At 39.5% G+C, this 24,307-nt stretch overlaps 1 protein-coding gene across 1 annotated transcript; it reads left to right on the forward strand.

Moving 5' to 3' along the window:
• The first annotated feature begins 1,287 nt into the window (after nucleotides 1-1,287).
• On the forward strand, nucleotides 1,288-4,624 carry LOC143338343 (uncharacterized). The gene is made up of 10 exons (XM_076758680.1): nucleotides 1,288-1,293; nucleotides 1,702-1,804; nucleotides 2,039-2,179; nucleotides 2,283-2,428; nucleotides 2,572-2,708; nucleotides 2,971-3,064; nucleotides 3,157-3,492; nucleotides 3,586-3,742; nucleotides 3,831-3,958; nucleotides 4,304-4,624. The coding sequence occupies exons 1-10, from the start codon at nucleotides 1,288-1,290 to the stop codon at nucleotides 4,622-4,624; spliced, it is 1,569 nt and encodes a 522-aa protein (XP_076614795.1).
• The last annotated feature ends 19,683 nt before the right edge of the window (nucleotides 4,625-24,307 follow it).

Below are 24,307 nucleotides of genomic sequence, written 5' to 3' on the forward strand. Positions count from 1 at the left end.
GCCTTTCAGGGCTTCCGTAATTAAAAGATTATTGGCGTTTTAACTTTTGGTAAAGGAAAACACACAAAATTTCGAGCCCTAGTCTGGAGAGGTGACGATGACATCACCAGTTAAAAGTAACTAATACTAATAGTTTTTTTGATGAATACTTTGTACTTTTACTTCAGTATTTCTCTAACACCAGTACACAGCAAAATCAAAAGTGTTAGATTTCCAGTGTTGGTGTTGTATGTTAAAAATACAGTGTTAATTTAACACTTGCTTAGTTTAATTCAACTATGTGAGAGTTAATTCCTCAAAAGAGTTGGTGTTAATCCAGGGAGTTAAATCCAAGCAACACTGTTAAGTGTTGATTTTAAAATCAACACTTAACAGTGTTGGTGCCAGAATTCCAACGGATCTGTGACGTGTTTGTCTAAAGGGCGGGAGGACTTGGAGTCAGACTGGAGCGCGGTCAGCAGAGGAGGACTTTCTTTTCACCTCCAGACTTCACGGAGTATCTTTCTGTAAGTAAATGAAAGGCGCCATGCCCATTTAATAATACTTTCTATTGGTATTTTATATGTGTCGATAATAAGTGTCACGGAGTCCTGTCTGTAGCTCTAACAAGGTAGGCTAAGTCCGATGTTAAGGTTAGCATGGCTGTTGTATGCTATTTTTTTAAGGGTGCATTAATGTTCCTTTTGCACATCAGTGTTGATGAATATACACAACTTGCTTAACGTAAGTATAGGCTACACGTTTGGATAACACGGTATATAATTGCACATTTTTTTGTAAGAGGTTAAAGCTAGCTAAAATGATGTAGCACCAGCACGAGGCGTCACGTTAACAGAATATTCTCTGTCGGAAAAATCTGTAGGCAATGGAAGTGCGCGTATGGCAATTAATTAGCTATGGTCTAGTTTCCATGAAAATGTCAAGCGATGGAGTAACGTTAGAGAGCCAGGGCTGGGCCGGGGGGCTGAGCTCCTGCCTGCCCAGAGACTGCTGCTATTGCTAAAAATCAGGCTAGCTCTGTGAGCCGGGTAGCATGTTGCTGCCGTAGGCTTCCTGGAGAAACAAACGCACCGGACCACCACGCCAGCCACACCGAGCTCTGTTCTTACAGGGAGGTGTAGTTTATTTAATTATTTTATTTTATTGTATTTTATTTTTAACTTTTGGGACTTAAAAAAAAGCCTATTCTTAACTTTAGCTTCTCAATCTAACGTTAGCCGCAGCTAATAACGTTACCGTAATCACACACACACGCCTCAGCTGCTGCCATAATAATAAACGTCTGAAATGCCGGTGAGTTTTTATAACCTCAAAGTTACAGTGTTTTAGCTATCTATGCATATGAACAATAACGTCGCTGTCATGTGCCTTCAGTTGACGTTATTTTGCCAAACTAACAGAGGCGAGTTGATCATGTATGTTTGTGTTTATGGGTAAGTGTCGGTGTTGTTGGCAGGAGAATTAGGTTAGCCGTCATGGTAGCAGGCAGGCTGAGCTTTAGTAACAGTGTCATTGTGCTGGCCCCCGTTGTCGAGGTGGAGACTAGTTGGCATGACTCGTGAGTAATGCTTAAAAAATCAAAACAAATACTCCGACGGTCGAACTCAGGCAAGGCAAAATCTTCATGTCTCTCCACATCCACAGTAAACATACTGTAAATGATGATGTAGTGTGGATTTCTATTCTTCTATTTTTTTCTAGTACATCATGTTGGTGAAGGTGAGATTTGGAGAAACGCAGAAGTATGTCAAAGTGGCTGAGACTGAAGATGGCTATGATGACTTCAACACATTTCTTCAGAAAGGTTGGCATCACTTTTAATGGAGCCCAGAATGTTTGTGTAAATTGACTAATTGCTATAATATCTACTGAATTTATGTGATATGTAAATGTCTCATATTATGGAGTTGTGTTTATGATAGCTAATGGTAATGCCCTGTGTGCCCTTGATCTAAAATGTTGGGGAAAACAAGTTCAGAAAATTTCTGTTTATCGTAATTTTTCCATTGCTCTAAATTTAATATTTTTTTTAATCAAGTCATTCACAAGCTAGATCTTCCACTTGAGACTGAGCTGCACTTGACAGATGAATCAGGGACAGAAGTCGATGCAGATGTGTTTGAGGACCTTTTGCAAGCAGGGAACCTTACTGTTAGGGTGGCAACTGAGAAGTCAACAGGTGAGACTCAGGCTTGTGAGGCCAGGAGTGGATCGTCAATAGCGTATTGTGGAGAACTAATTATTTTTTCCTTTTGTGTATACATTTTTTTTACTGTTTACAGTTGTGCTTCATCATGATCTTCCACCCATGTCAGACAACTCATCTGTGTCCGTGTCAGAAGACGTGGCAGTATCCTCTGATTCATCAGATGCAACAGTGATTGTTCGGACAAATGGAGGGAAGAGAACCCATGCTGAACGGGAATCGGCAAAAGAGGTCTTAGTTATCAGATATCACACACAAATATATTGTGCAGTAGAACTGTGTTAAACTGTTTTGTTGTTGGACGTAATGATGATGATGGTGATGGATATAATTGCTAATTTGCTTTATGATTCTTTATGTTTTAGATGGTGAGAGATGCTCTAAAGGATAAACCGGGTGGACAGATTATTTTGGATGAATATGATAAAATGAAAACATTGATGGATAGCACAAGGAGGCAGTTGGTAAACCTTCTTGTAGCCGACATGGTTGAAATTCATGGGTAAGACTTCACTGTTCATATTTATACTTTACAGATTTTTTTTAACAGCACACTTATTTCAGAACATTGCATATTAGTAAAGCAACTTATTATTTATTTTCTCCTATGAAAGAGATAAATACTAAATGGCTAAAACATGATACAAAAACTGATAAAAAAAAAAAAAACTGTTTGAAAGAGACTAAAAGTCAGTGAAACTAACAACAGTACAATTTGTAAGCACTGAAGGAACTGTAGTAGTAATGTCATGTTTATCTTTCAGGAGGAGCCCATCTGTCTCTGTGCGAAGTAAATACGCTTTGGGCATCATCTCTCTGTTTCCCAGCCTCAGAGATCCATACTCAGACAATGGATATGTAAGTTTATAAATGAAAAGCTTGTATATCAATTTATGGAGTAGTAATATGGTCTGAACTTACTCTACAATTTTATGTTTTTAATATTACAGGAACACTACTATGACCCACAGAGTGGATCTGGGTACTTGGCCTGGAGGATAAAAACGGTTCAGCGCAACACTGCAGCTCAGTCCCGGAGATCTTCCACCAGCACACCCTACCAGGATAGTCCAAAGAGAAAGAGGGAGGTTCTCTGCACGGATAAGCAGCTGCTTGGTGAGCAGTGTCATGAAGCAATATCCTTTTTGAAACATTCAACTGACGAATCGGCAATCAAAGAGAAGATGAGGGCTACTTTCCAGTACCGCCAAACACTGGTTCAAGATCAGCAGTGCTCTTCGACAGTTTTAGATGTCTTCCCACAATTCCTCAAGATCACTGGCTTGGTAAGAAAGACAACGTCTTTATATTAAGTGAATTGTCACTCAATGTATACACTTTTAAGTTGCATAAGTATAAAAATGTGTGTTCTTCTGTAGATTGACCAAGATTTCACAATGATGTTTGGAGAGGAAGTGTCGGGCAGATTTTTGGCAAAATGGCCTACTTTTTTCAAACCTAGGATCCTGACAGACTGCAAAAAACTGACTTCTAATGAACACATTCAAAGCCTCTTGTCTGCGCAGCACGACTCAGGTGGGTCTGGTTAGTTTCTTCTCGTTAAAATTATAATGTGAATGTGTCATGACATGATTTCAGACATTTTCTCCTGTTTTTCCCCTAGGCTGGGACAGTGACTTATCAAGCATTCTGCTGTTGGTTCACTTGCTGCCGCCCACGTCCAAAGGCCACAAGAAGAGTCCTAAAATCAGCGCATGTCAAGCTGAAGACCATGTCGTTCAATATTTGCAGGTGTGCAAATAGTAATGTACTTATGTAAGGCTGTCCCAAACGATTATTTTTCTCCAGATTAATCTATCGACTATTTTTTCGATTAGTCTAATGATTAATTTTTCGACTAATCTAGTGATTATTTTTAGGTTAATGATTATTAATTTACAAAAATACTGTCATATGCCATCTCCATTTTGCAAAGGCTGCAGATAGGGATGCACATGATTAACCAATCAACCTTTCCTTTAACAGATAACTAACTTTGACCAATTAATAGCCTACTATTGGTAAAAAAAAAAACTTGAATGTAGCAGCGCTATATTTCATGATTTTCTCCTGATTCTTATTTACATTTTGTTAAAGATGGGAGCCAGTGTCGAAATGTTCCTTGCTGGTGTGGTGCCGGGACAGCCCTTCCTCCTGTGTGTGGGTCAAAAGAAGAACAACATCCAAAGATACTACGTCATCATTGACCACAAGGCCATCCCTTGCAAGGCACAGACATCCTTGGCAGCTTTCGATGAGCTCTTCAAAGCACACTTCATCTTCAGTGTCAACTACCACGAATCCCTCTTCAACTTCTATACATTCATCCAAACCCCAGTTTTTAACATTGACGTGGGAAGTGCCAAGGAAAGTCCCAGAGTCAAGGAGCTCAGAGCAAGATTTTTGCACGACGCTTGAGGTGATAAATATCCCTGGATGCAAATATGTTTCTTTGTTACGTCTGTAAGGCACACCACAAAAGTTCCGCATTGCTTTGCCAGCATTTAAGACTCCACCACGGTCTATATCCTGGGAAGATGTTACGTTTAAAATGTGGACAGCCGGGATGTTGTTTATCATTTTGCACCTATTCAGGTTTCAAGAAGCATCTTGTTCGTTTCCATAGAGATGTTGCTTTGACTAATACTGATGACAACGTGGACACTCAGAATGAAGTTGGTGAGCCCTCAACTTCACAGGCAGTCAGTGCAGGCTCTCCAACAACTACCCAGCTCTCTGTTGACAATAATCTTGTGTTAAACATGTGTGCTTCTGTTGTAGCACAGTTGCAAGCATCTGGTGTTGCTGAGAGCACAGTCCAAACAATGGTGGGGTCCATGGAGGAACTTGTAAATGACATCCATAGGCAAGCGAGAGAGGCAGTTCTCAGCTGTACTACAGAAATTCAAGGCACAGATTTGGAAAAGAAGGTGGAAAAGTGTTTTGATCAACTAGAAAATCCTTTCTCAACCTTGAACACAAGAGGCAAACGACAGAAGTTCTTTGAGGAAAAGTGGGAAATTGTTGAACCTATTGAATATGTTCTTGGAGTGCGGTTTGATGTTCGCAGGGATCACACAACAGGAATTTACAGTCAGGTCCCTGTAACGGACAAATTTGTGTATATACCCATCCTGGGAGCTCTTAAGTCTATGTTCAAGAACACTGAATTGTGTGAAAGTTTCTTGCAAGCCAAACATCAAGAAGAAGGAGTTTATAAAGACATATGTGATGGTTCATACTTCAAGAATAACGTTTTGTTTTCCCAGAACAAACATGCTCTACAGATTCAACTCTATTTTGATGAGTTTGAGACAGCAAATCCCCTAGGTTCAAAGAAAGGGATTCACAAACTTGGTTGCATTTACTTTATATTGAGGAACCTGCCCCCAAAATATAATTCTGTGTTGATGAATATACATGTTGTGGCACTCTTTCACTCACAAGACCTGAAGACTTACGGATTTGATGACATCTTAAAGCCTCTTGTCGATGAACTTAAAATACTTGAAACACAAGGAATTGAGGTGCCTTTCTCAGACTCACCTTTGCTGGGTTCTGTTATACAAGTAACAGGTGACAACCTAGGTTTACATGGACTGTTTGGTTTTGTCGAGTCCTTCAGCGCTACGTATTTTTGCAGATTTTGTTTGACAAGTAAGGTTGAGTCACAGTCTGTGTTTACTGAAGATGACCCTGGCATGATTTTTCGTACAAAAGAAATGCATGAACAACATTGTGCAGCTCTACAGGAAAATCCTATGTTGAGTTCAACATTTGGTGTCAAAAAGACATGCTTGCTCAATACATTGCATTTTTTCCACACCTCTGAAAACTGTGCAGTTGATATCATGCACGACTTACTTGAAGGTGTTGTACAATACGAACTCAAACTTATCTTTCAATACCTTGTCAACTATAAGTATCTGTCTTTGGAATCATTGTCACTGAGGATCCAAAGTTTCAACTATGGTTATATTGAGAGAAAAAATAGGCCAAGCGGGTTGAAAATGGATGATGCTAGCAAGGACCTTGGTCTAAATGCAATTCAGTCATGGTGTCTTGTGAGAAATACTCCTCTTATTTTTGGTGATGTATTGGAAAGAAATAACTGTTACTGGAATCTGCTCCTCCTCTTGATTCAGATTGTGAATATTGTATTTTCACCTGTTGTAACTAACGGTATGACATACTATTTGAAGCACTTGATTAAGGACCACCACAAGCTATTTCAGTCTTTGTTTTCACAGAAAAGATTGATTCCAAAGCATCATTTCATGCTACATTATCCACGTTGTATTAGAAAAATAGGTCCACTCCTTCACGTATGGTGCATGAGGTTCGAGGCAAAACATAATTTTTTTAAAAGATCAGTGAAAAATTTCAAAAATATCACAAAAGCATTGGTGAAACAACACCAGAGACAGCTAGCTTACCACTGGGAGAATTTTGATTTTCAGAGATTTGAGTTTGGTCCAGTGAAGAAAGAAACTATTGATAGCTTGGAAGGAGGTGATGTTTTAAGTTCTGTTTTTGATGTAAATGCATACTGTGAAGTGTCAACCACTAATTGGGTGAAGAACTATGGAACAAAATATCAGATTGGTATGTTTGTTTGTACTGGAACAAATATGGAAGTTCCTATTTTCAGAAAGGTCACCAACATCATAATACATGATGAGCAAGCATTTATGTTGACTTGCAGAGTGGACACTCTTTATTTTGATGATCATTTCAATGCATACTGTATCAATGAGAGAGCAGATTCATTTTCTGTTTTTCCAGTTAAGGAGTTGATTTATTACAGGCCCTATGACAAACAGTTTTCTAATGAGATGTGTGAAAAAACATACATTGTGCCATATTGTCATATTGTGTGACCTGTGTTGTGGTTATTGCAAAGCCAGTGCTGTTTTTAATGTGGTGTGCTTGTTTGAAATACAGGTTGATTCAAACTGCAACTTGTGTGGTTTTCTTTGTAAATTGTATTATTATTATTATTATTATTAGTAGTAGTAGTAGTAGTAGTATTATAAAACAATAGTATCATTATTATTATTAGCAGTAGTGGCAGTAGTATAATATTCAACACTATCCATAGTGTTAATATAATCTGGAACTTATTCAGTGTTAAAACAACACAATGATAGTGTTAATTTTTGACACTATACACTAGTGTTAGGTAAATTCAACACTGGTGAGTGTTAAATTTCAACTATTGAGAGTGTTGTTCCAACTCTGTCACAGTGTTAACGGTTTAACACTTTCAAAAGTGTTATTTTAACTCGATCTAGTGTGGACCAATATAGACACTTTTAAAGTGTTGAATGTAACTCCCTAGGAGTTGAATTAACACTTCTGAATTTGCTGTGTACTTTTACTTGTAATTGAGTAATATTTTAGCAATGTAACAGTACTTGTACTTGAGTACAGATTTTCCCCAGAAAAACTATTACTATGCATTTTTTCCTTTACTTTATTGGTGACTGGTTGGTTTTGAACTACACTGTAACATAAAACTGTATGCTTTGTTGATATGTTGAAAACTGTACCTCTTCTACTGCCTTGTAGATTACATTTGCTACCACTACTATTTCCAGAGTTAATGAACAAAATGATTAAGCTTTTAAAAATCATAGAACATGAATGCAACAGAAATTCTAGCCTAGCCTGGGATTTCCTTCTCACAACAACAATAAATTTCCTATTCACGTGAGATACACACATCACGTGCAACGTTGTATACTGTACAGTATCTCTGTAATTCTCGTCCATCAAAACATAATGCAAAATACATATGATGGTGGAGTGTGCATGACCCCACACTGCACAAGTGTACGATATTTCATGCTTTAATGAAAAAGTGAACATTTCAGCTCACATTTGGCACATATCAACTGGACTGGGGCTTAAATGATTATTGTATAGTGAGCTATTATAGGTTGCTATGTATCTTACATTAAGTATTACAATATTAGCTGATAAGACGGAGAGTAAAGAAATTGGTTGCACTTAGATGTTGTCGCGTTGTGTGCTCTCCGATGTCTTTCAAAATTCTGTTGATTTTCCTGACGAAACAATGGACAGTAACTAGTTACCATTTACTGTAACGCTAACGTTACTTATGAGCTGCGTTAGGAGACATGTCGCGCATACCTTTTTTTCCATCTTGTTAAAGTACGTGCAGGAACGTTTTTCCTCAACCAGTCTCTTTCTGTTGTTTTTTTTTTTTTTTTTTTTTTTTAAATCTTTATTGAACAAGTACAAATACAACAAATGAATGACATACTCATTTCTGTCGATATGTGCAGATTTACATTAAAAGGAAAATCGCACCTCCAACATACAGAGTCAAGATACAGCTTCAATCACTGTTGAGTGCAGTTTGAAAAGAATAATGTAAAATAAAATAGAAAACAAAAATAAAGAAAAATAAAAAATAAAACAAAAGCAAATAAAACTAAAAATTACAAGGGGTTCATCTCACTTGAAGATTTTCTATAAGTGTATATAATTTCTTCACTTGAGCGTTAACAATTCTTTTCAGACATTTTTGAAACAAAAGAAGTTCATTTTTAAGTGCAGACCGGGGGGGGGGCAAGATGGCACGCTGACAAGTCGCATCTCTCAGAGCTCCCCCAAGGTCCCGACGTGAAAGTTAATAACAAGCTTATAATTCCACTGAAACTTGCCTTTTGAACAGCACTCAGCCCAAACATGACGGAAAATAACAACGTGAAACCTTCGGCACAGAAAAGCCTCTATTTTGTAAATGGAGAGATGATGTGTGAACATAACTATGCAGAAGTAACCATGGAGGAGTCGGCTACGGCTAACAACAACAAACGGGACAGAACGATGGGAACCCCCACCGGCACTCCAGAGAAAACTCACATGGAAAAAAAAAAGCAAAGGTATGTCTCAAGAAGAAAAAAACACAGAGACTATACTGAATGCTATCGATGCTATGGGAAAACGTATTAATGAACGCATTGAAGATGTAACCACGCAGTTGAAACAACACAGTGCTATGCTAGCAACCATTGCTAAGTCGGTGCAGCTAAATGCAAAAGAGCTAGACGAATGCAAGATGAAAATGAAACACCTGGAGAAAACAGTTGAAACACTCAAAAAGGAGAACGAGGTCATGAAGGGCCAAGTGGCAAACAACGACAGATACAAAAGACGATGGTGTCTGCGCATCAAAGGGAAAAAAGAAAATGCTCGAGCAAACGTGAGGGCAGAGGTGATACAACTTCTGAGCAAGATTGCACCTGACCTTGCGGAGAAAATGGATGAAGCCGTCGATGTAGTACACAGAGTAGGTCGAATGATGGAAAACAAGAAAAGGCAAATAATCATTTTATTTGCGAGACGAGCAGTGAGAGATGAGATAAAGAGATGAACAAAAACTTCCCCAGTGTGCAAAGAAGAGGGAATCCGGTTTGCGGAGGATCTGACACAAGAGGATTGGAGAGCAAGACAAGCTTTGTGGCCAAAAATTGAGAAAGCAAGAAAGGAAGGCAAAGCGGCAGGATTCAGAGGACCATTCGGCTTCATCGATGGCAAACGCATCACGGAATAGGAAGAAGTGGAGTGGCTGAGATTTGAATTTGCAATAATCTACATATAGTGGAACAGTTCTGAAAAGGGGACTTCTACCTCAAGGTTTCTTTACTCCACCTCCCTAAAACTTTTCTTCAAGGTTCACTTGTTCATTCGTTCATGTGTTCTGTTTCTCATTTAAAAACTGACATCTCTTTCATTTCTTTTAATACAAGGGGACTCAAAGACTCTGTTAAACGAAAAGCTGTTTTTTTATTTTGCAAAGGGCAACAAGCACACTGCACTTTTCTTCAAGAAACTCATTCTGACTCATCTGATGTTATAAAATCCTCTTTAGCCATGGGACGAATCGTTCGGCTGGAACTGCTATATGCTTTAATAGATGTCCTGGTAAGGTTATGTGTGAAAAAGTAGATAAAGATGGTCACTGGGTAGCCTGTGTATTGAAAATCGACAATAACCTTATTATTATTATCAACGTCTACGGATACAACAATGATCAGAAAAATAGAAAGCTACTGCATCAGTTATCAACAGTTATAACAGAATTTAATCCAAAATTTCATACTGGTAACATAGTGGTTGGGGGTGATTTCAATTTAACTCCAGACGAGTGGAAAGACAGATGGCCTTCAAAGTTATCAAGCGAATATAAAAATCCAGTCTTGGAAGAATTTATAAACAATAACAAATTGATTGATATCTGGAGGTCTCTGCACAAAGATATCAAACAATTTACCTGGTTTAAACCAAACGGCCAAAGTCGATCACGTATTGATTATTGGCTTGTTTCAAATTCAATTTCAGAACATGTCACAGGAACATCAATTGCTAATTGCCCTCTAAGTGATCATTGCATTATCAATCTTAAACTTAAAGAAAGAAACCACAATAACAATCCAAAAGACTACTGGAAATTTAACTCCCAATTGCTAAAAAACACAGAATTTTATGATGGTATTAAAAAGTTGATTCTGGGTATAAAAAATGATCATACAATTGACACACCGATCCAAAAATGGAAATATTTAAAATTCAGTATAAGAAAGTATTCAATAACATTTGGTAAAAAATTAAATAAGGAAAAGAGAGCACAGGAAACATCTGTGATTAAAGAGCTTATGTTACTTAACAGTAAACTCAACTGAATGAAGAAGATAAAGAAAATATAAACAAACTGCAGACCAAACTGGATGAAATGTTTATAAACAAGGCTAAAGGAGCATATATAAGATCCAGAGCCCGATGGATTGAAGAGGGAGAAAAGAACACGGCCTATTTTTATAATTTGGAAAAACGCAGACAAGAATATAATTCAGTTGGCAGTCTAATGATTGATGGTACAGAGTGCACAGAATCTAAACGTATAGCAAAAGAAGTTTTCAACTTCTACAGCAATCTTTATAAATTGTCATATTCAGAACAAAATGCCTCATCCTTCCTCAATAAAATACAAAACCTGATTCCTGTAATTGATGAAAACTTTAAAGAAATATGTGATGAGGAAATATGAATCACAGAACTTGATTGTGCAATTAAAAAAATGGCATCTGATCGCTCGCCAGGCCCAGACGGCTTAACAACTAATTTTTTTAAACACTTTTGGGAAGATTTATAACTCATGCTGTTCCAAGCTATTAATGAATGTATTAATCAAAAAGAACTAATGGAAACAATGAAACAGGGTGTAATTAAGTTAATTCCGAAGCCTGGAAAAGACAAGAAAATTTTAGCAATTTAAGACCTATTACACTTTTAAATACAGACTACAAGATTCTGACAACAGTTTTGGCAACAAGATTAAAAACGGGTATATCTGAGTTTATTAGCCCAACACAATCTGGTTTTCTCAAAGGTAGATCTATACATAACATCCGCCTGGTTCTGGATCTTATTGAATACAATCACTTAATTGAGGAAGATGCTCTCATACTATTTTTAGACTTCCATAAAGCTTTTGATTCGGTAGAACATATAATCATTATTAATACTTTGAAACAATTTGGCTTTGGAAATAAATTTATTGATATAATAACAATGCTTTATACAGGTATCAATAGCTGCGTCTCTCTTCCAGAAGGAACATGCCCTAGATTTAATGTAGAACCGGGAATTAGACAAGGATGCAGTATCTCACCGCTTCTATTCATTACAGTCACAGAATTATTAGCCATAACTGTTAGAAATTCAAACATTGAAGGACTAAACATCAATGACAACAAATTGATTATAAGTCAGCTAGCTGATGATACAACTATATTCCTAAAATATAAAGAACAAATACCACTAGCTTTAGAAGTAATAGAGCAATTTTCACAAGCATCTGGTCTGAGATTAAATCTGAGTAAATGTGAAGTTATGAGTATTCACAACTGCCCTGATTCCTCAATATATAATATTCCAGTCAAGGATGACGTAAAGTATCTAGGTATTTGGAGAGTTAGACACTAGCGAAAAAAAGAATATTCAAAACAATGTTGATAAATGCAGAAAAACATGTAACTATTGGCTACAAAGGGATTTAACATTATTTGGTAGAACAATGTTAACTAAAAGGTGCCCCAAAGGTGGCATTCTCCTCAATCCTCAGTGCCTTGCATGTCTCATTACTTCTGCTACTGTCTGTGGTGAGAATGTGTGTGTGTGTGTGTGTGTGTGTGTGTGTGTGTTTGTTTGTTTCTGTGTTTGTGTATGCATGTGGGGTGGGAGGGTTGGGTTTTTCATGTTATTCTGTTTTTATTTATATTGTTTTTAACTCTTGTAAAGCACTTTGTGTTGCACTATGTATGAAAAGTGCTATATAAATAAAGTTTGATTTGATTTGATTTGATTTGAAAATTGAATCACTTTCTAGACTGATTTACCCTGCGTATTCTCTAGCTATTTCTCCAAGACAAATTAAGGAGATTAATAGAATAAATTTTAACTTTATTTGGAAGAATAAGCATCATTACATCAAAAAGGGGGACCTGATGAAAGATTATGAGGATGGTGGTCTTAAGGCAATTGATTTTGAAATTATGAATGTGGTGTTAAAAAGGAAATGGCTCCAGTCTTTTTTAAAGAATGGAAATGATATATGGTTTTCATTACCCTCATTTATATTCAATAAAATGGGAGGTATTCAGTTCTTACTTATATGTGATTTTGAAATTACAAAATTTCCTATTAAACTATCCACTTTTCATCAACAGGTTTTGCTACAATGGAAAATGGTCGTCAAACACAATTTTAGCCCTCACAATGTTCCATTATGGAATAACAGAGTTATACTGAGCAGGAGGAAATCTATTTTTATGGGAAACTGGATGGAGAAAGGTATATGGTCTATTGTACATTTAATGGACAATCACGGTAATTTTCTTGAACTGGAGGAATATAATAATAGACATAATATTAGATGCTCCATTGAAGATTATAAAAAAGTAACACAAAACATCGCAAGTGCCTTTATTCAACCAGTTAAGTATGGCTTAATGACCATAAGAGCACCAAGACTGCCCAAACTTAAAATCGATTGTGTAGATCTCATGAATGAAAAATGTAATAATAAATTTATTAGACAGTACTTTGTAAACTCTTTCTACCCGGGAAAAACTAGAAGCACACTTATCCTCCAAAATTACAACAAATCCGGCAGATCAGTGATCAGAACAAAATTTTTAAAATTTCCACTTCCTCCGAAATATAAGGAGATTCACTTTAAAATTATAAATGACATATATCCATCCAATGAATTTATATATAAAAAAAAAGATTTAAATTTGAGGTTGACACTTGTCAAATGTGTGGTGAAAATGTGGAAACAACAGAACATCTATTTTTTGCATGTGAAACTGTTCAGGGTATATGGAGATGTCTTCATGATTTGCTGTCTTCCAAGTCCATAGAGATAGATTTCTTCTCTTATCAAAATATTCAAATGGGTGTTATCCTCAATGATTAAAAAAAACTGAATTCATAGTCTCTTTCTGTTGTGTCAGGTGTAACGAGTTTCCTCTTCGGCATAGTTGTCTCGTCTATAATCCATCCATTTTGTGAACCGCTAATTTTACTGCTAGAAAACTATCAGAAACAACTCAAACAGGATTTGACGGAGCCCTGGAAGTAAAAAGGTTTTTTTAGTCATGAGAACGATGATTGGTTAAGAGTAGGGTGAAAATATTAGGATAAGCCAATCAGAGGGAAAGTAGGGCGGGTCATACCTCAGCCTTCCTGGCAACAAATTATCAACGCGAGATCTTGCAAGGTAACGGAAGGGTAACATATCGTATCTTTTAGTGATGGGCACGCCAGTTCTTTTAGATGTACTGAATCACTAGAATCAGTTCACTAGAAAGATTTGTTCAAAAGATTCGTTCACTGAATCACCGAATCATTCAGTGCTTGGCAGGAGGAGCCTGCGACTCCTGAACTGATATACGGCTGAACGGTTTAAGTTTCAGTTCAGTTCACAGCTTCCAGGACCGGGAGATGAGAGTGTTGTGACTGTGTTGCTTTGACAAACACATTTGTAAATATAAAACTATATATAACTATATTATAAATCATGATGTTTTAAGTGTCCTATCCTATGGTATGCTATTTAACTGGTCTACTCGGCAAATTGGGCTCAGTGAGTGATCCGTTCACTGAACGTATACCCCACAGTACATTCAGTGAAGGATTCACACTGAATATGCACCGTTCCCTCGCAAATTGTCGCAATGAGATGATCAGACAGTCACGCGTTTTCTCAAACTGCGGTGTAGGGGAATTACCTCTAAATTAATGTTGCATTCGTTAATAAGACTAAGGGCACCAACCTTCCTCAGCTAAGAAGGATTTTGTATATCATATCTGGTAATGCTGATGTAGTGAACGAATGAACCAACAGTAGATCAGTCTGATAATCTAAGGCGTAAACTCTCAGTACAGGGATTGCTTAAATCCAGCTCAAAAGGACACCGTCTGACAACGACTTGTATGCAAAAGATTATTTATTAAACACAATAATGAAATGAATATGAATCATGAATAATACGACAGATTATATCGATGAGGTAGATTAACACAAACACTGCACAGAGGAACTTATGGCAAGAGGATGGTAAAATGAGTTTGGCGATAGTGAGAAGTAGATTTTTAAGGGAAAAGGGGGACGCGAATATGAGGTTAATTTGTTGAATGAACAATTTAGAGAATTTAGACAAATTGACAATATCTCAACCTCACGGACCAACTCTTATTCAAAACCGCTTAAGCATGCCTACTTTGTCAGCGACGTTCCTGTTGAGGTCTGCCCCGAACTGACACGAAGAGGCTCCGCGTCGTTGTCTGTCACTCTGGTCTGCACAGCGGTCTGCCGGACGAATCAAGCGAACCACTGATGAGAGCCGGTGTTGGACAGGGATGTCTCGGGAGCTGAGGGTCTTCGGTGTCGGTTACAGACGAGGAACGGCTTCCGATGGTTCTTTAACCCGGACCAGCGGGTCAGCAGCAGGCTACAGGTCTACAGGCCACTCTGCGTAGTTGTGAGCAGCAACAAAAAGACTGAGAAAACGACTGAGCGAAAAAACACTTGAAAACTAAAGACAAAGAACTTAACACAAACTAAGACAGAACTAGACGAAAAGAAAAACAAAACTAGAGTGGAAGAAAGACAAACTCAACTGGCGTCCGTTGCGCGCGGCTAACTTTATCATCGCTCCAGTGCGTGTCTAATCAATAGGACGTCACGCATATGGGATGGTTCGCAGACGCGCAACGTGATTTCATTTCACAGAGCGAGAATTAATTAATGATTCATACGAGGGCTCATCTGCTTCTCACTATGGTCAATCGAATATATTTTAAATGATCAATTTTCAATGGCACTTCAACAACAACATGCGTGTTCACTACATGCGTTAGACAATTCTTATGAATAACGACAACATTAAACAATGAATACGGTAACATTTTCTAATACTAATCCTAATAAACATGATGACTAAGGGTATAACAACTTTAATATGATGAAAGAATAAAGAAGGGCAGACTATATTTGCTGAAATGATTATCGCTATTATGGTTACTTATTAATAAATGTCTTCCGCTAAGCACATTCAACCTAACCGCTATGAACCTCTAGATGGCAGTATGGTTATATGGTAGAAACTCAGAGAAAACCTTTGAAATAGTTAAATTCACAGTTTCGTCATCCTGTAAGTTAGAAACACCAGGAAAGCATTGTTATTGTACAGATCACGAGCTTAGCAATGTAATAACATCTACAGTTAAATCAAACATTGAGATTTGGTTAATTTGGTAGGTTAAGCAAAAAGGCACACAGACATACAGAACAGTTTGCTTCAGGAATGTTTAATTTACAACCCATCAGCATTATCTGGTTTGAAGATTCCTTTGAGACATGGCATTCATCCATCCAGGCAGTTTTATTGTCCTTAACTTCCATGGGCTATCAAGAAAGAGTTAGCACCTCCATGAGAACATCTTGACCAGATGTAAATTAGAAGTAAAAGTGTTATCAGTGACTCTTGTTGCCCTGAAAGGGTGTGAGAAGATGTCTCTAAACCAGACATCCTGTCTCTGCCTGGGTTCACACCTTCCTGTGAACTTTCCAGATGGTCAATAACTCTTAAAAGTCTGATTGTTTTATCACTACACTTCTCCTGAGCAATGCAAAGAGGGGAGAAGAGGGTCAGCTACAGACCAGTTCTGCTACATAAATTTATCCCTAAAGTGATATTGTCTCTGTAGAGGCCATTTTTGCATATTTCCTGGTGTGATTATTATTTTCCTATTTATGATGAATATGTTGAAACATCATGCATTTGTGTTGTGGGTTTACTATGATGATTATTTTTGAAATCTAAGCTCCTTAAATCATGGTATTGAAAGGTCCTCATATAATTGGGTGGTACAAAGTTTATAAATGAAATTGATTGTTTTAAAGAAGTTTTGTGGGCGTGGTGTGACCTTGATATGGGTTCCGTGAACAGGTGCTCGGATGGAGCGGCAGGGCATACCATTTTCGACTGCAAACACATGGTCAGACACCGTATGAATTAATTTTAAAGCCCTGAGTTAGTCCATCAGGTTAGTATTTTAGTATTTAAAATAAATGTTCAAGCAACGTCTGAGAAAACAGGAATGCGCGTCATTCTTTGCTGAACCACTCTCAACACTCTCTATAAAATCTGACATCACTGGAATAGTGGTGTTCCTTTATTGTTCAGCTGTGAGAGAATCTTTTGTGACAAATAAAAAGGGATTGGTCATGAATAATGCACTGAATGAATCATCCGATAGCCTGTGTCAGCTTGATGACTAAAATGTCACATAAATGTTCTTAATGTTATAATTTTGGTGTTCCAGGACATAAGGCTCATTCTGAGGTTGTAAATCACCGTGATTCAAAAACAACATGAGACTTTGAAGCACTTTAGCTCCAGGTCAGGAGCACCTTATTCATTAGTAAGATGTAGCACACCTGGGCAGAGGTAAAGAGGACAGGAGAGGAAAAGGGAACAGCACATCGAACACACACAGTCGTAACACCCCCACCCTTAAAACATTAGTTTGTCCCATTGTTCAACGTGGCACTAATGTAGCACATCAGAATTCACTTAGAATTTACCTCCACTATTTATTAATTTAAATGGGAATGGGTGATATTTACTAGGGCTGTATCTTAAAGTGCCCACAACATCAAAGCCATTTGATGTTGGGGACGCAGCTCGGCTGCTGACTCTGTGCTTCTCCGTGTTTGTCCATGGTAATTTTGTTGTTAAACTTGAGGTTAAGGTGTGTTTTCTGTCTCCGTCTGTAGGAGCCATTCTTCATTTATTTTTTGTGCAAATACCTTATTTGACAACAAGGGAGTAGCATATTTCTGTTTCTGTTTAATTGGTAACCGTCCAGCAGCAGGTAAATGAAATAAGGTATAAATCAGTATGAGTTTGATGGTGGTGGGAGGACAACAGTTCTTATCGACATCCAGAGGACAACCAGTGTTTTTGAGCTTTTTGTTGCAATAAATGGGAACATCACCCAAAGGAGAACACCTTTGCACAGTACTTTGTTTCACCTGGAATTGAGTTAAGTGACTAATTAAGTTGATTTTTTGTATAGTCACCACACAAGTAAGAACTGTTCTGTATGGAGGAAAAGGCATTATTGGAAGGAAGCTGCTGCTTGGATCGGCATGGCATGGAAGATACCTTCTCTCTTCACCAGACAGTGCTGTAGATAATAAAGGTAAATGACGCATAGCAGATAATAAAAACTGTGTGGAAACTGAGCCTGTGTGAGTTATTTAAGGAAACTGGACTGTGTGACTGTTGATGCTTTGGATTTTGGAACTGCATATCATGGATGTTGATGGGATGGAAAAAGTATATGAATTGGAAAGTTAAATGGAAACTGGATGAATTTACTACCACTGTTGAAAAACTGATATTGTTCTACTGCTGACGTCACATGTTGACATATTGACAGTTTAAGATTAAGATTAAGATATACTTTTATTTATCACAGCACACACATGCTACAGGGTTAGTGAAATTATTTAATCCGCATTTGACCCATCCTGGAATGTCCTTCCTCCACAGCAGACCAGGAGCGGTGGGCTCCCACCGACACCCAGTTCCTACATTATTTTTATGGAGGATACCCCAGGTGAACACAGGGAGAACATACAAAACTCCACATAGAAAGGCCCTTTTTCCTCGAGCAGCAGGCACCGAAGGCATGGTGGAGGACATGCCCCCAGCGCCCACAGTGGGAGTCGAACCTGGGACCTTCTAGCTGTGAGGCGACAGTGTTGCCACAAAGAGAGAGAAAATAAACTGCAGAAGGTGTTGCACTTTTGTTTCAAAATCTACAAAAAAACTGGAAGTTTAGCATAAAGCAATTCAAGCTACAGATTGACAATCTGTTATCTGTCAAAGTAACAACTGATACATTATGCAGTGTTGAGAAACTGAGTTTAATAACCTGTGTGATGCTGCTGCTGAAACTCATAACACATCGTTGGAAATACCAATGCCTGAGGAAGAGTATAAAAGGCAAGAAACATGGTTTGAACAGAAAACTAAAGCAAACGTGAATTTCTCGAGTGATGTAAATAAATGATTGTAGGATGCTCAAAAATGTTGTGAAGAAGAGTCTGAAAAGGAGGATGAGATTCAACCAAATCACAATATTTCAAAATGTCTCTTCACCTGGAAAAACTCGGGCTTCTACCACAAGTTCTGCATGTTTAAGAGTAAAGGCTGAACGGGCAGCACTAATCCAATGCATGGCTGCTATGGGAAAGAAACATGCACTGAAGGCTCAAGAGGAAAGATTGAAGAGACAAAAGGAACAACTGGAAATGGAAACCCAATTAGCTGCTGCTACAGCTAAAATGGCCATAGTGGAAGACAGTGTAGAGGGAAGTTGCTCTGCACCATCTGATGGAATGAACTCATATTACAATAAAACTCCAAAATCAAAAACGGAAAATTACAAGGTTCAAAATCAGAGACACAACCACAACAACTACCATTTCAACAACCATCCTCAACCTGCGTGGTGCACGTTCTAAAGGAAAGGAAATATGTACAAACCCAATAGAAAATTTCACTTCAGTACAACAAATGCAATCCTTTCAAAGGTCAATGGAAGGCAATGCAACTGTCTTCACAACAAGACCACAGGACAAGCAATGTTTGTACCATTCCACAAATGACCACAAATGAAAATGGAATTCAGAACATTGGCAACATTATGCAGCTACAGACAGAAATCACTGCACAGTTAGTTCAACAGCAGCACTCAGCATCTCTTCCACCAACAGTTATACCAATATTTGATGGCGACCCTCTACAGCAGGGGTATTCAACTAAAATTCAAAGAGGTCCGGTTAGAGAAAATTTCCTAAAGCAAAGGTCCGGAACATCATAATGTCATAAAGTTATGATTTGTGTGATATATATACTGAAGTAGCCTAGTAGTTGTATCAACATCTGCATGTAATCAACATCTGATCAAATAAAGAAAGTACAATTCAAAAACATTTCGACAGTATTTATTGTCACTTAACATTAAACCAGGCAGATTTGAATTTAAAAATGAAATAGAGAAAATAAAATGTTTTTTGAAAAATTGTGCATTATAAAAGAAAGTGTTTAATTTTAGAAAAAGTAAAAGTGAAGCAACAGCTTGAATATTCCTTTTTCTTTGTTAACTTTCACATCTTAATAGTCTCAACTAATTTGAAAATAACAGCTGAACAGTTATACAGTTTCTCTTTCTTTCCCTCTTTTCCCACTCTCCACACTTTTTGTTGTTCAGTGAGAGAACTGAGCTCGAGCTTGTCCTGCCAGGATTTTAAACCTGGGCTGGAATGGTGTCAAGGCCATCCTCATACACACGTGCAGGTGCTCATTGGTGAGCCTGGAACGATATTTAGTTTTAATTATGTTCATCGTGGAGAAAGCTGCCTCTCGCCCTGTATCGCTTCTTTCTTTTTCTATCTTTCTAACTTTCTAATTTTCTATCGTCTCTCCGTTCGCTTCTCACTCCTCATCTGACTGCAGTCAGAGTTGCTATGTTTATCGTCCGCAATGCAGAGATGCGACTGGCTGGGTAGCATCACGTGGGATGGCTTAACTTTTCCTGAGCCGCTAAACCGGTGCCGTAAAGACTAGAAAAGTTGCGCCGGTTAAAATATAAGTGTCCCGTCAAAATTTGAAATCCCTTAATAATTTACTGGTTATAGGTCCGGGTCCGTATAGGACGGTGTCTGGGTCCGGACTCGGACTGCGGTCCGCCTGTTAGTGACCCCTGCTCTACAGTATGGATCTTTTATCATGGCATTTTAGCGGGGGATTGAAGGGAAAGTCATCAATCTCCAAGACTGCTTGTACTACCTAGAACAGTACACCAGGGGGCAACTGAGAGAACTGATCAGAAGCTGCAATCACATGCCAAATGATCAAGGCTATGACAGAGCCAAGTATTTATTAAAGGAGCACTTCGGCAATCAAATGAAGATTGGAGCAGTTTACAAGGAAAAAGCCTTAAGTTGGCCATCAATAAAAGCAGAGTATGTTGGCTCCCTTCAAACTTATTTGTTGTTTTTGAGAAGATGCTGTAATATAATGGAAAGTGTACAGTATATGGCAGAGATAGATAGATAGATAGATAGATAGATAGATAGATAGATAGATAGATAGATAGATACTTTATTCATCCCCCAGGGAAATTCACAAGTTCCAGCATATTCCTCAAATTTTAAGAAAAAGGCATGCAATAAATAATCTAAAAGCACGGCAAGCAAGGAGTTAAAAGTTAAAGGTGAAAAAGTAAAAATGTCCACATGTCCAGTGCAATAAGACTAAAAGTACAGATGTCCAGTGCAAACAGAATTAAAAGTACAGATGTCCAGTGCAAACAGAATTAAAGGTAAAAATGTCCAAACAGAAGTCAATGTTAGGCAGGGCTCTGTCTTCCCCTTTTTCCCTGTGTTTTCCCTGCATTTTCCTTGCCCCCTTGTGGTCTTGTCTGTCTTCCCCTGTCTGTCTAGGTCCGTGCTGTGAGGCTGCACCTGCCAGCCAAGCTCCTCCTGCCTGCCTCCTCTCACACCTGCAAGTCATCACCTCATCATCACCTAATCATCACCTAATCAGCAGCTGCATTTAACCCCGGCTCATTCCTCCAGTATTCGTCAGATCGTCTGCTTGTCTCAGTGGTACTCTGCCGTTCCTCTGCCAGTTGACTGATCCCCTGTGCCTGTCCGGTCCACTCTGACCCATGTTCTGTCTTCCTTTTTTCCAGGAGCCTTTGCCCTGTGGATGAACCCTCAGCCCAGTCCAGCCTCTGTTGTGAGAGGAGTTGGAGCTCAGCCAGATCAGAGTGTGTTCATGCTCTTGCCTTTTGTTTTCCCATTTTGGTGGACGCCCTTTGTTAGACAGTTCAGAGTGTTCTTGTGTTTGCGCCTTTTGTGCGCCCGTTTTTGTGGACACCTTTTGTTAATAAATCTTTTGTTTTCTCTACCAGCCTATGCCCCGTGTTCTCTCTGTAAGCCATCACTGTGAGTTCGCCTTTCTCCGGTCCTAGTGTGTTCGTACACACATAACAGTAAAAATGTCCAATGCAACAGAAAGCAAGTTTACATGTCAATTGTTTACATGAGTTTAAATGAGATGTCCAGAGTTTAAATGTCCAGTGCAAACAGAATGCAAGTTAAGGTACATGTTGAACATAGTGTTGTACAGATTCCATTGAGAGCACTGGGGAATGTTGACATTAATGTTTAATGTTTCCCCCCCTGAATGGAGTTAAAGAGCAGCATGGTGTGGGGGAGGAATGACTTCCTCAGTCTGTCAGTGGAGCAGGACAGTGACAGCAGCCTGTCACTGAAGCTGCTCCTCTGCCAGTTTGTCCAGACATGTAGCGTCCCTCTTTTTGATGCTGCCTCCCCAGCACACTGCTGCGTAGAAGAGGGCACTTGCTACCACAGTCTGGTAGAACATCTGCAGCATCTTTTTGCAGATGTTGAAGGACGCCAGCCTTCTGAGGAAATACAGTTGGCTCTGACCTCTCCTGCACAGAGCATCTGTGTTGGCAGTCCAGTCCATTTTATCATCCAGCTACACTCCCAGGCATTTGTAGGTCGGTACAATCTCCACACAGTTCCCTTTGATGGTCACAGGCTCCGGATGAGGCCTGGGCCTCCTGAAGTCCACCACCATCTCCCTGGTCCTGGTGGTGTTGAGGTGCAGGTGGTTGGAGTCGCACCATGTGACAAAGTCCTGGATCAGTGTCCTGTACATTCTCTTTCTGTCCGTTCCTGATACAGCCCATGATAGCAGTGTTGTCTGCGAACTTTTGCACGTGGCAGGACTCTGAGTTGTATTGGAAGTCCGATGTGTACAGGTGAACAGGACTGGAGAAAGTACGGCCCCCTGTGGTGCTCCTGTGCTACAGACCACAGTATCAGACCTACAGTCCCCCAGTCTCACATACTGAGGTCTGCTTGTCAGATAGTCTGTAATCCAGACCACCAGTGTGAGCCTACTCCCATCTCTGTCAGTTTATCTCTGAGGAGCAGAGGCACTGCAGAGGGTCAAGGGCGTGGCACACCTGTGGCCTCAGGTGGTCCATGGTCTTCATCACGTGTGATGTCAGGGCAACTGGCCTGAAGTCGTTCAGCTGCTCAGGTTTTGGTCTCTTTGGGACTGGGATGATGCAGGATGTTTTCCACAGCTGAGGGACCTCCCTTGCTCCAGGCTCAGGTTGAAGATGCACTGTAGGGGGTCTCCCAGCTCCAACGTGTAGGCCTTCAGCAGTCGAGGGGATACTCCATCTGGACCCGCTGCCTTGCTGGGTTGAAGCCTCCTCAGCTCTCCGCACACCTGGGCTGCTGTGATCTTGGGTGGGGGGATGGTCTCCTCTGTGCTGGTGTCTAGAGGGAGAGAGAGAACAGAGGGTGGGGAGGGGGGTGCAGTACTATTCTGAGGTTGGGGTGGTCAAACCTGTTGAAGAAATTGTTCAGCTGGTTCCCTCTCTCCACATCTCCTTTGATGGTGGCACCCCGCTTCGAGCTGCAGCCAGTGATGATCTTCATCCCGTCCCACACCTCCCTCATGCTGTTGTTTTGCAACTTCTACTCCAGTTTCCTACCGTACTGTTCCTTTGCCTCCCTGAGCTGGACTCTGAGTTCTCTCTGCACGCGCTTAAGCTCCTGCTGATCACTGTCCTTGAAAGCCCTCTTCTTCTGATTAAGAAGGCCCTTGATGTCACTCGTGATCCAGGGCTTGTTGCATAGCATAGCAGTGTACAGTCCTTAAGGGAACACCAACGTCCATACAGAAGTTGATGTAGTCAGTTGTGCAGTTCACAGCTCCCTCAATGTCCTCGCTGTGTGACCCCTGCAGTACATCCCAGTCTGTGGTTGCAAAGCAATCTCTCAGAGCCTGCTCTGCCTCAGGAGACCACTTCCTGAATGAGCGTGTGGTCGTGGGTAGCCTCCTCACTCTTGGTTTGTATTGAGGCTGAAGCAGAATCAGGTTGTGGTGTGCTTTCCCCAGTGCAGGCAGCGGGGTAGCGCTGTATGCATCCTTTGCGTTTGCATACAGTAGGTCAATAGTCCTATTTCCCCCTGGTGTTACAGTCCACATACTGGAAGAAAGCAGCGTTGTGTCCAGAATCACGTGATTAAAGTCCCCAGAGATCAACACAATGGCCTCAGGATTCTGTGTTTGTAGTTTGGCAACAGCAGAGTGGATGACGTCACGTGATTCATGTATAAATGCCATTGGTTTATGTGTCAATGTGGACAAGTTTGCAACCTCAGGTCAGAATATGGTACAAATTTCGCTGGAGCTGAAAGAGAGCTGAGGGAAGCTCTCAGAGACCTGGATCACAGCAAAATATGAAGTGCTTTAGCAAGAAGAGGAATAGAATGGATATTTAACCCCCCCTGCAGGATCTAATCATAGTGGAGGATGGGAGCAGATCATTTGCCTCATAAGGAAGGGGCTGTACATCCTCAGACAGCAAACC

The sequence above is a fragment of the Chaetodon auriga genome, chromosome 19 (genome assembly GCF_051107435.1).
Source record: "Chaetodon auriga isolate fChaAug3 chromosome 19, fChaAug3.hap1, whole genome shotgun sequence".
In the NCBI taxonomy this organism is placed as follows: Eukaryota; Metazoa; Chordata; class Actinopteri; order Chaetodontiformes; family Chaetodontidae; genus Chaetodon; species Chaetodon auriga.

Bases quoted from the DNA above. Each gene is read 5' to 3' on its own strand.
- LOC143338343 (XM_076758680.1), top strand. The intron at 3,065-3,156 runs GTAAGTTTATAA...TTAATATTACAG, and splicing joins CATACTCAGACAATGGATAT to GAACACTACTATGACCCACA. The intron at 3,493-3,585 runs GTAAGAAAGACA...GTTCTTCTGTAG, and splicing joins TCCTCAAGATCACTGGCTTG to ATTGACCAAGATTTCACAAT.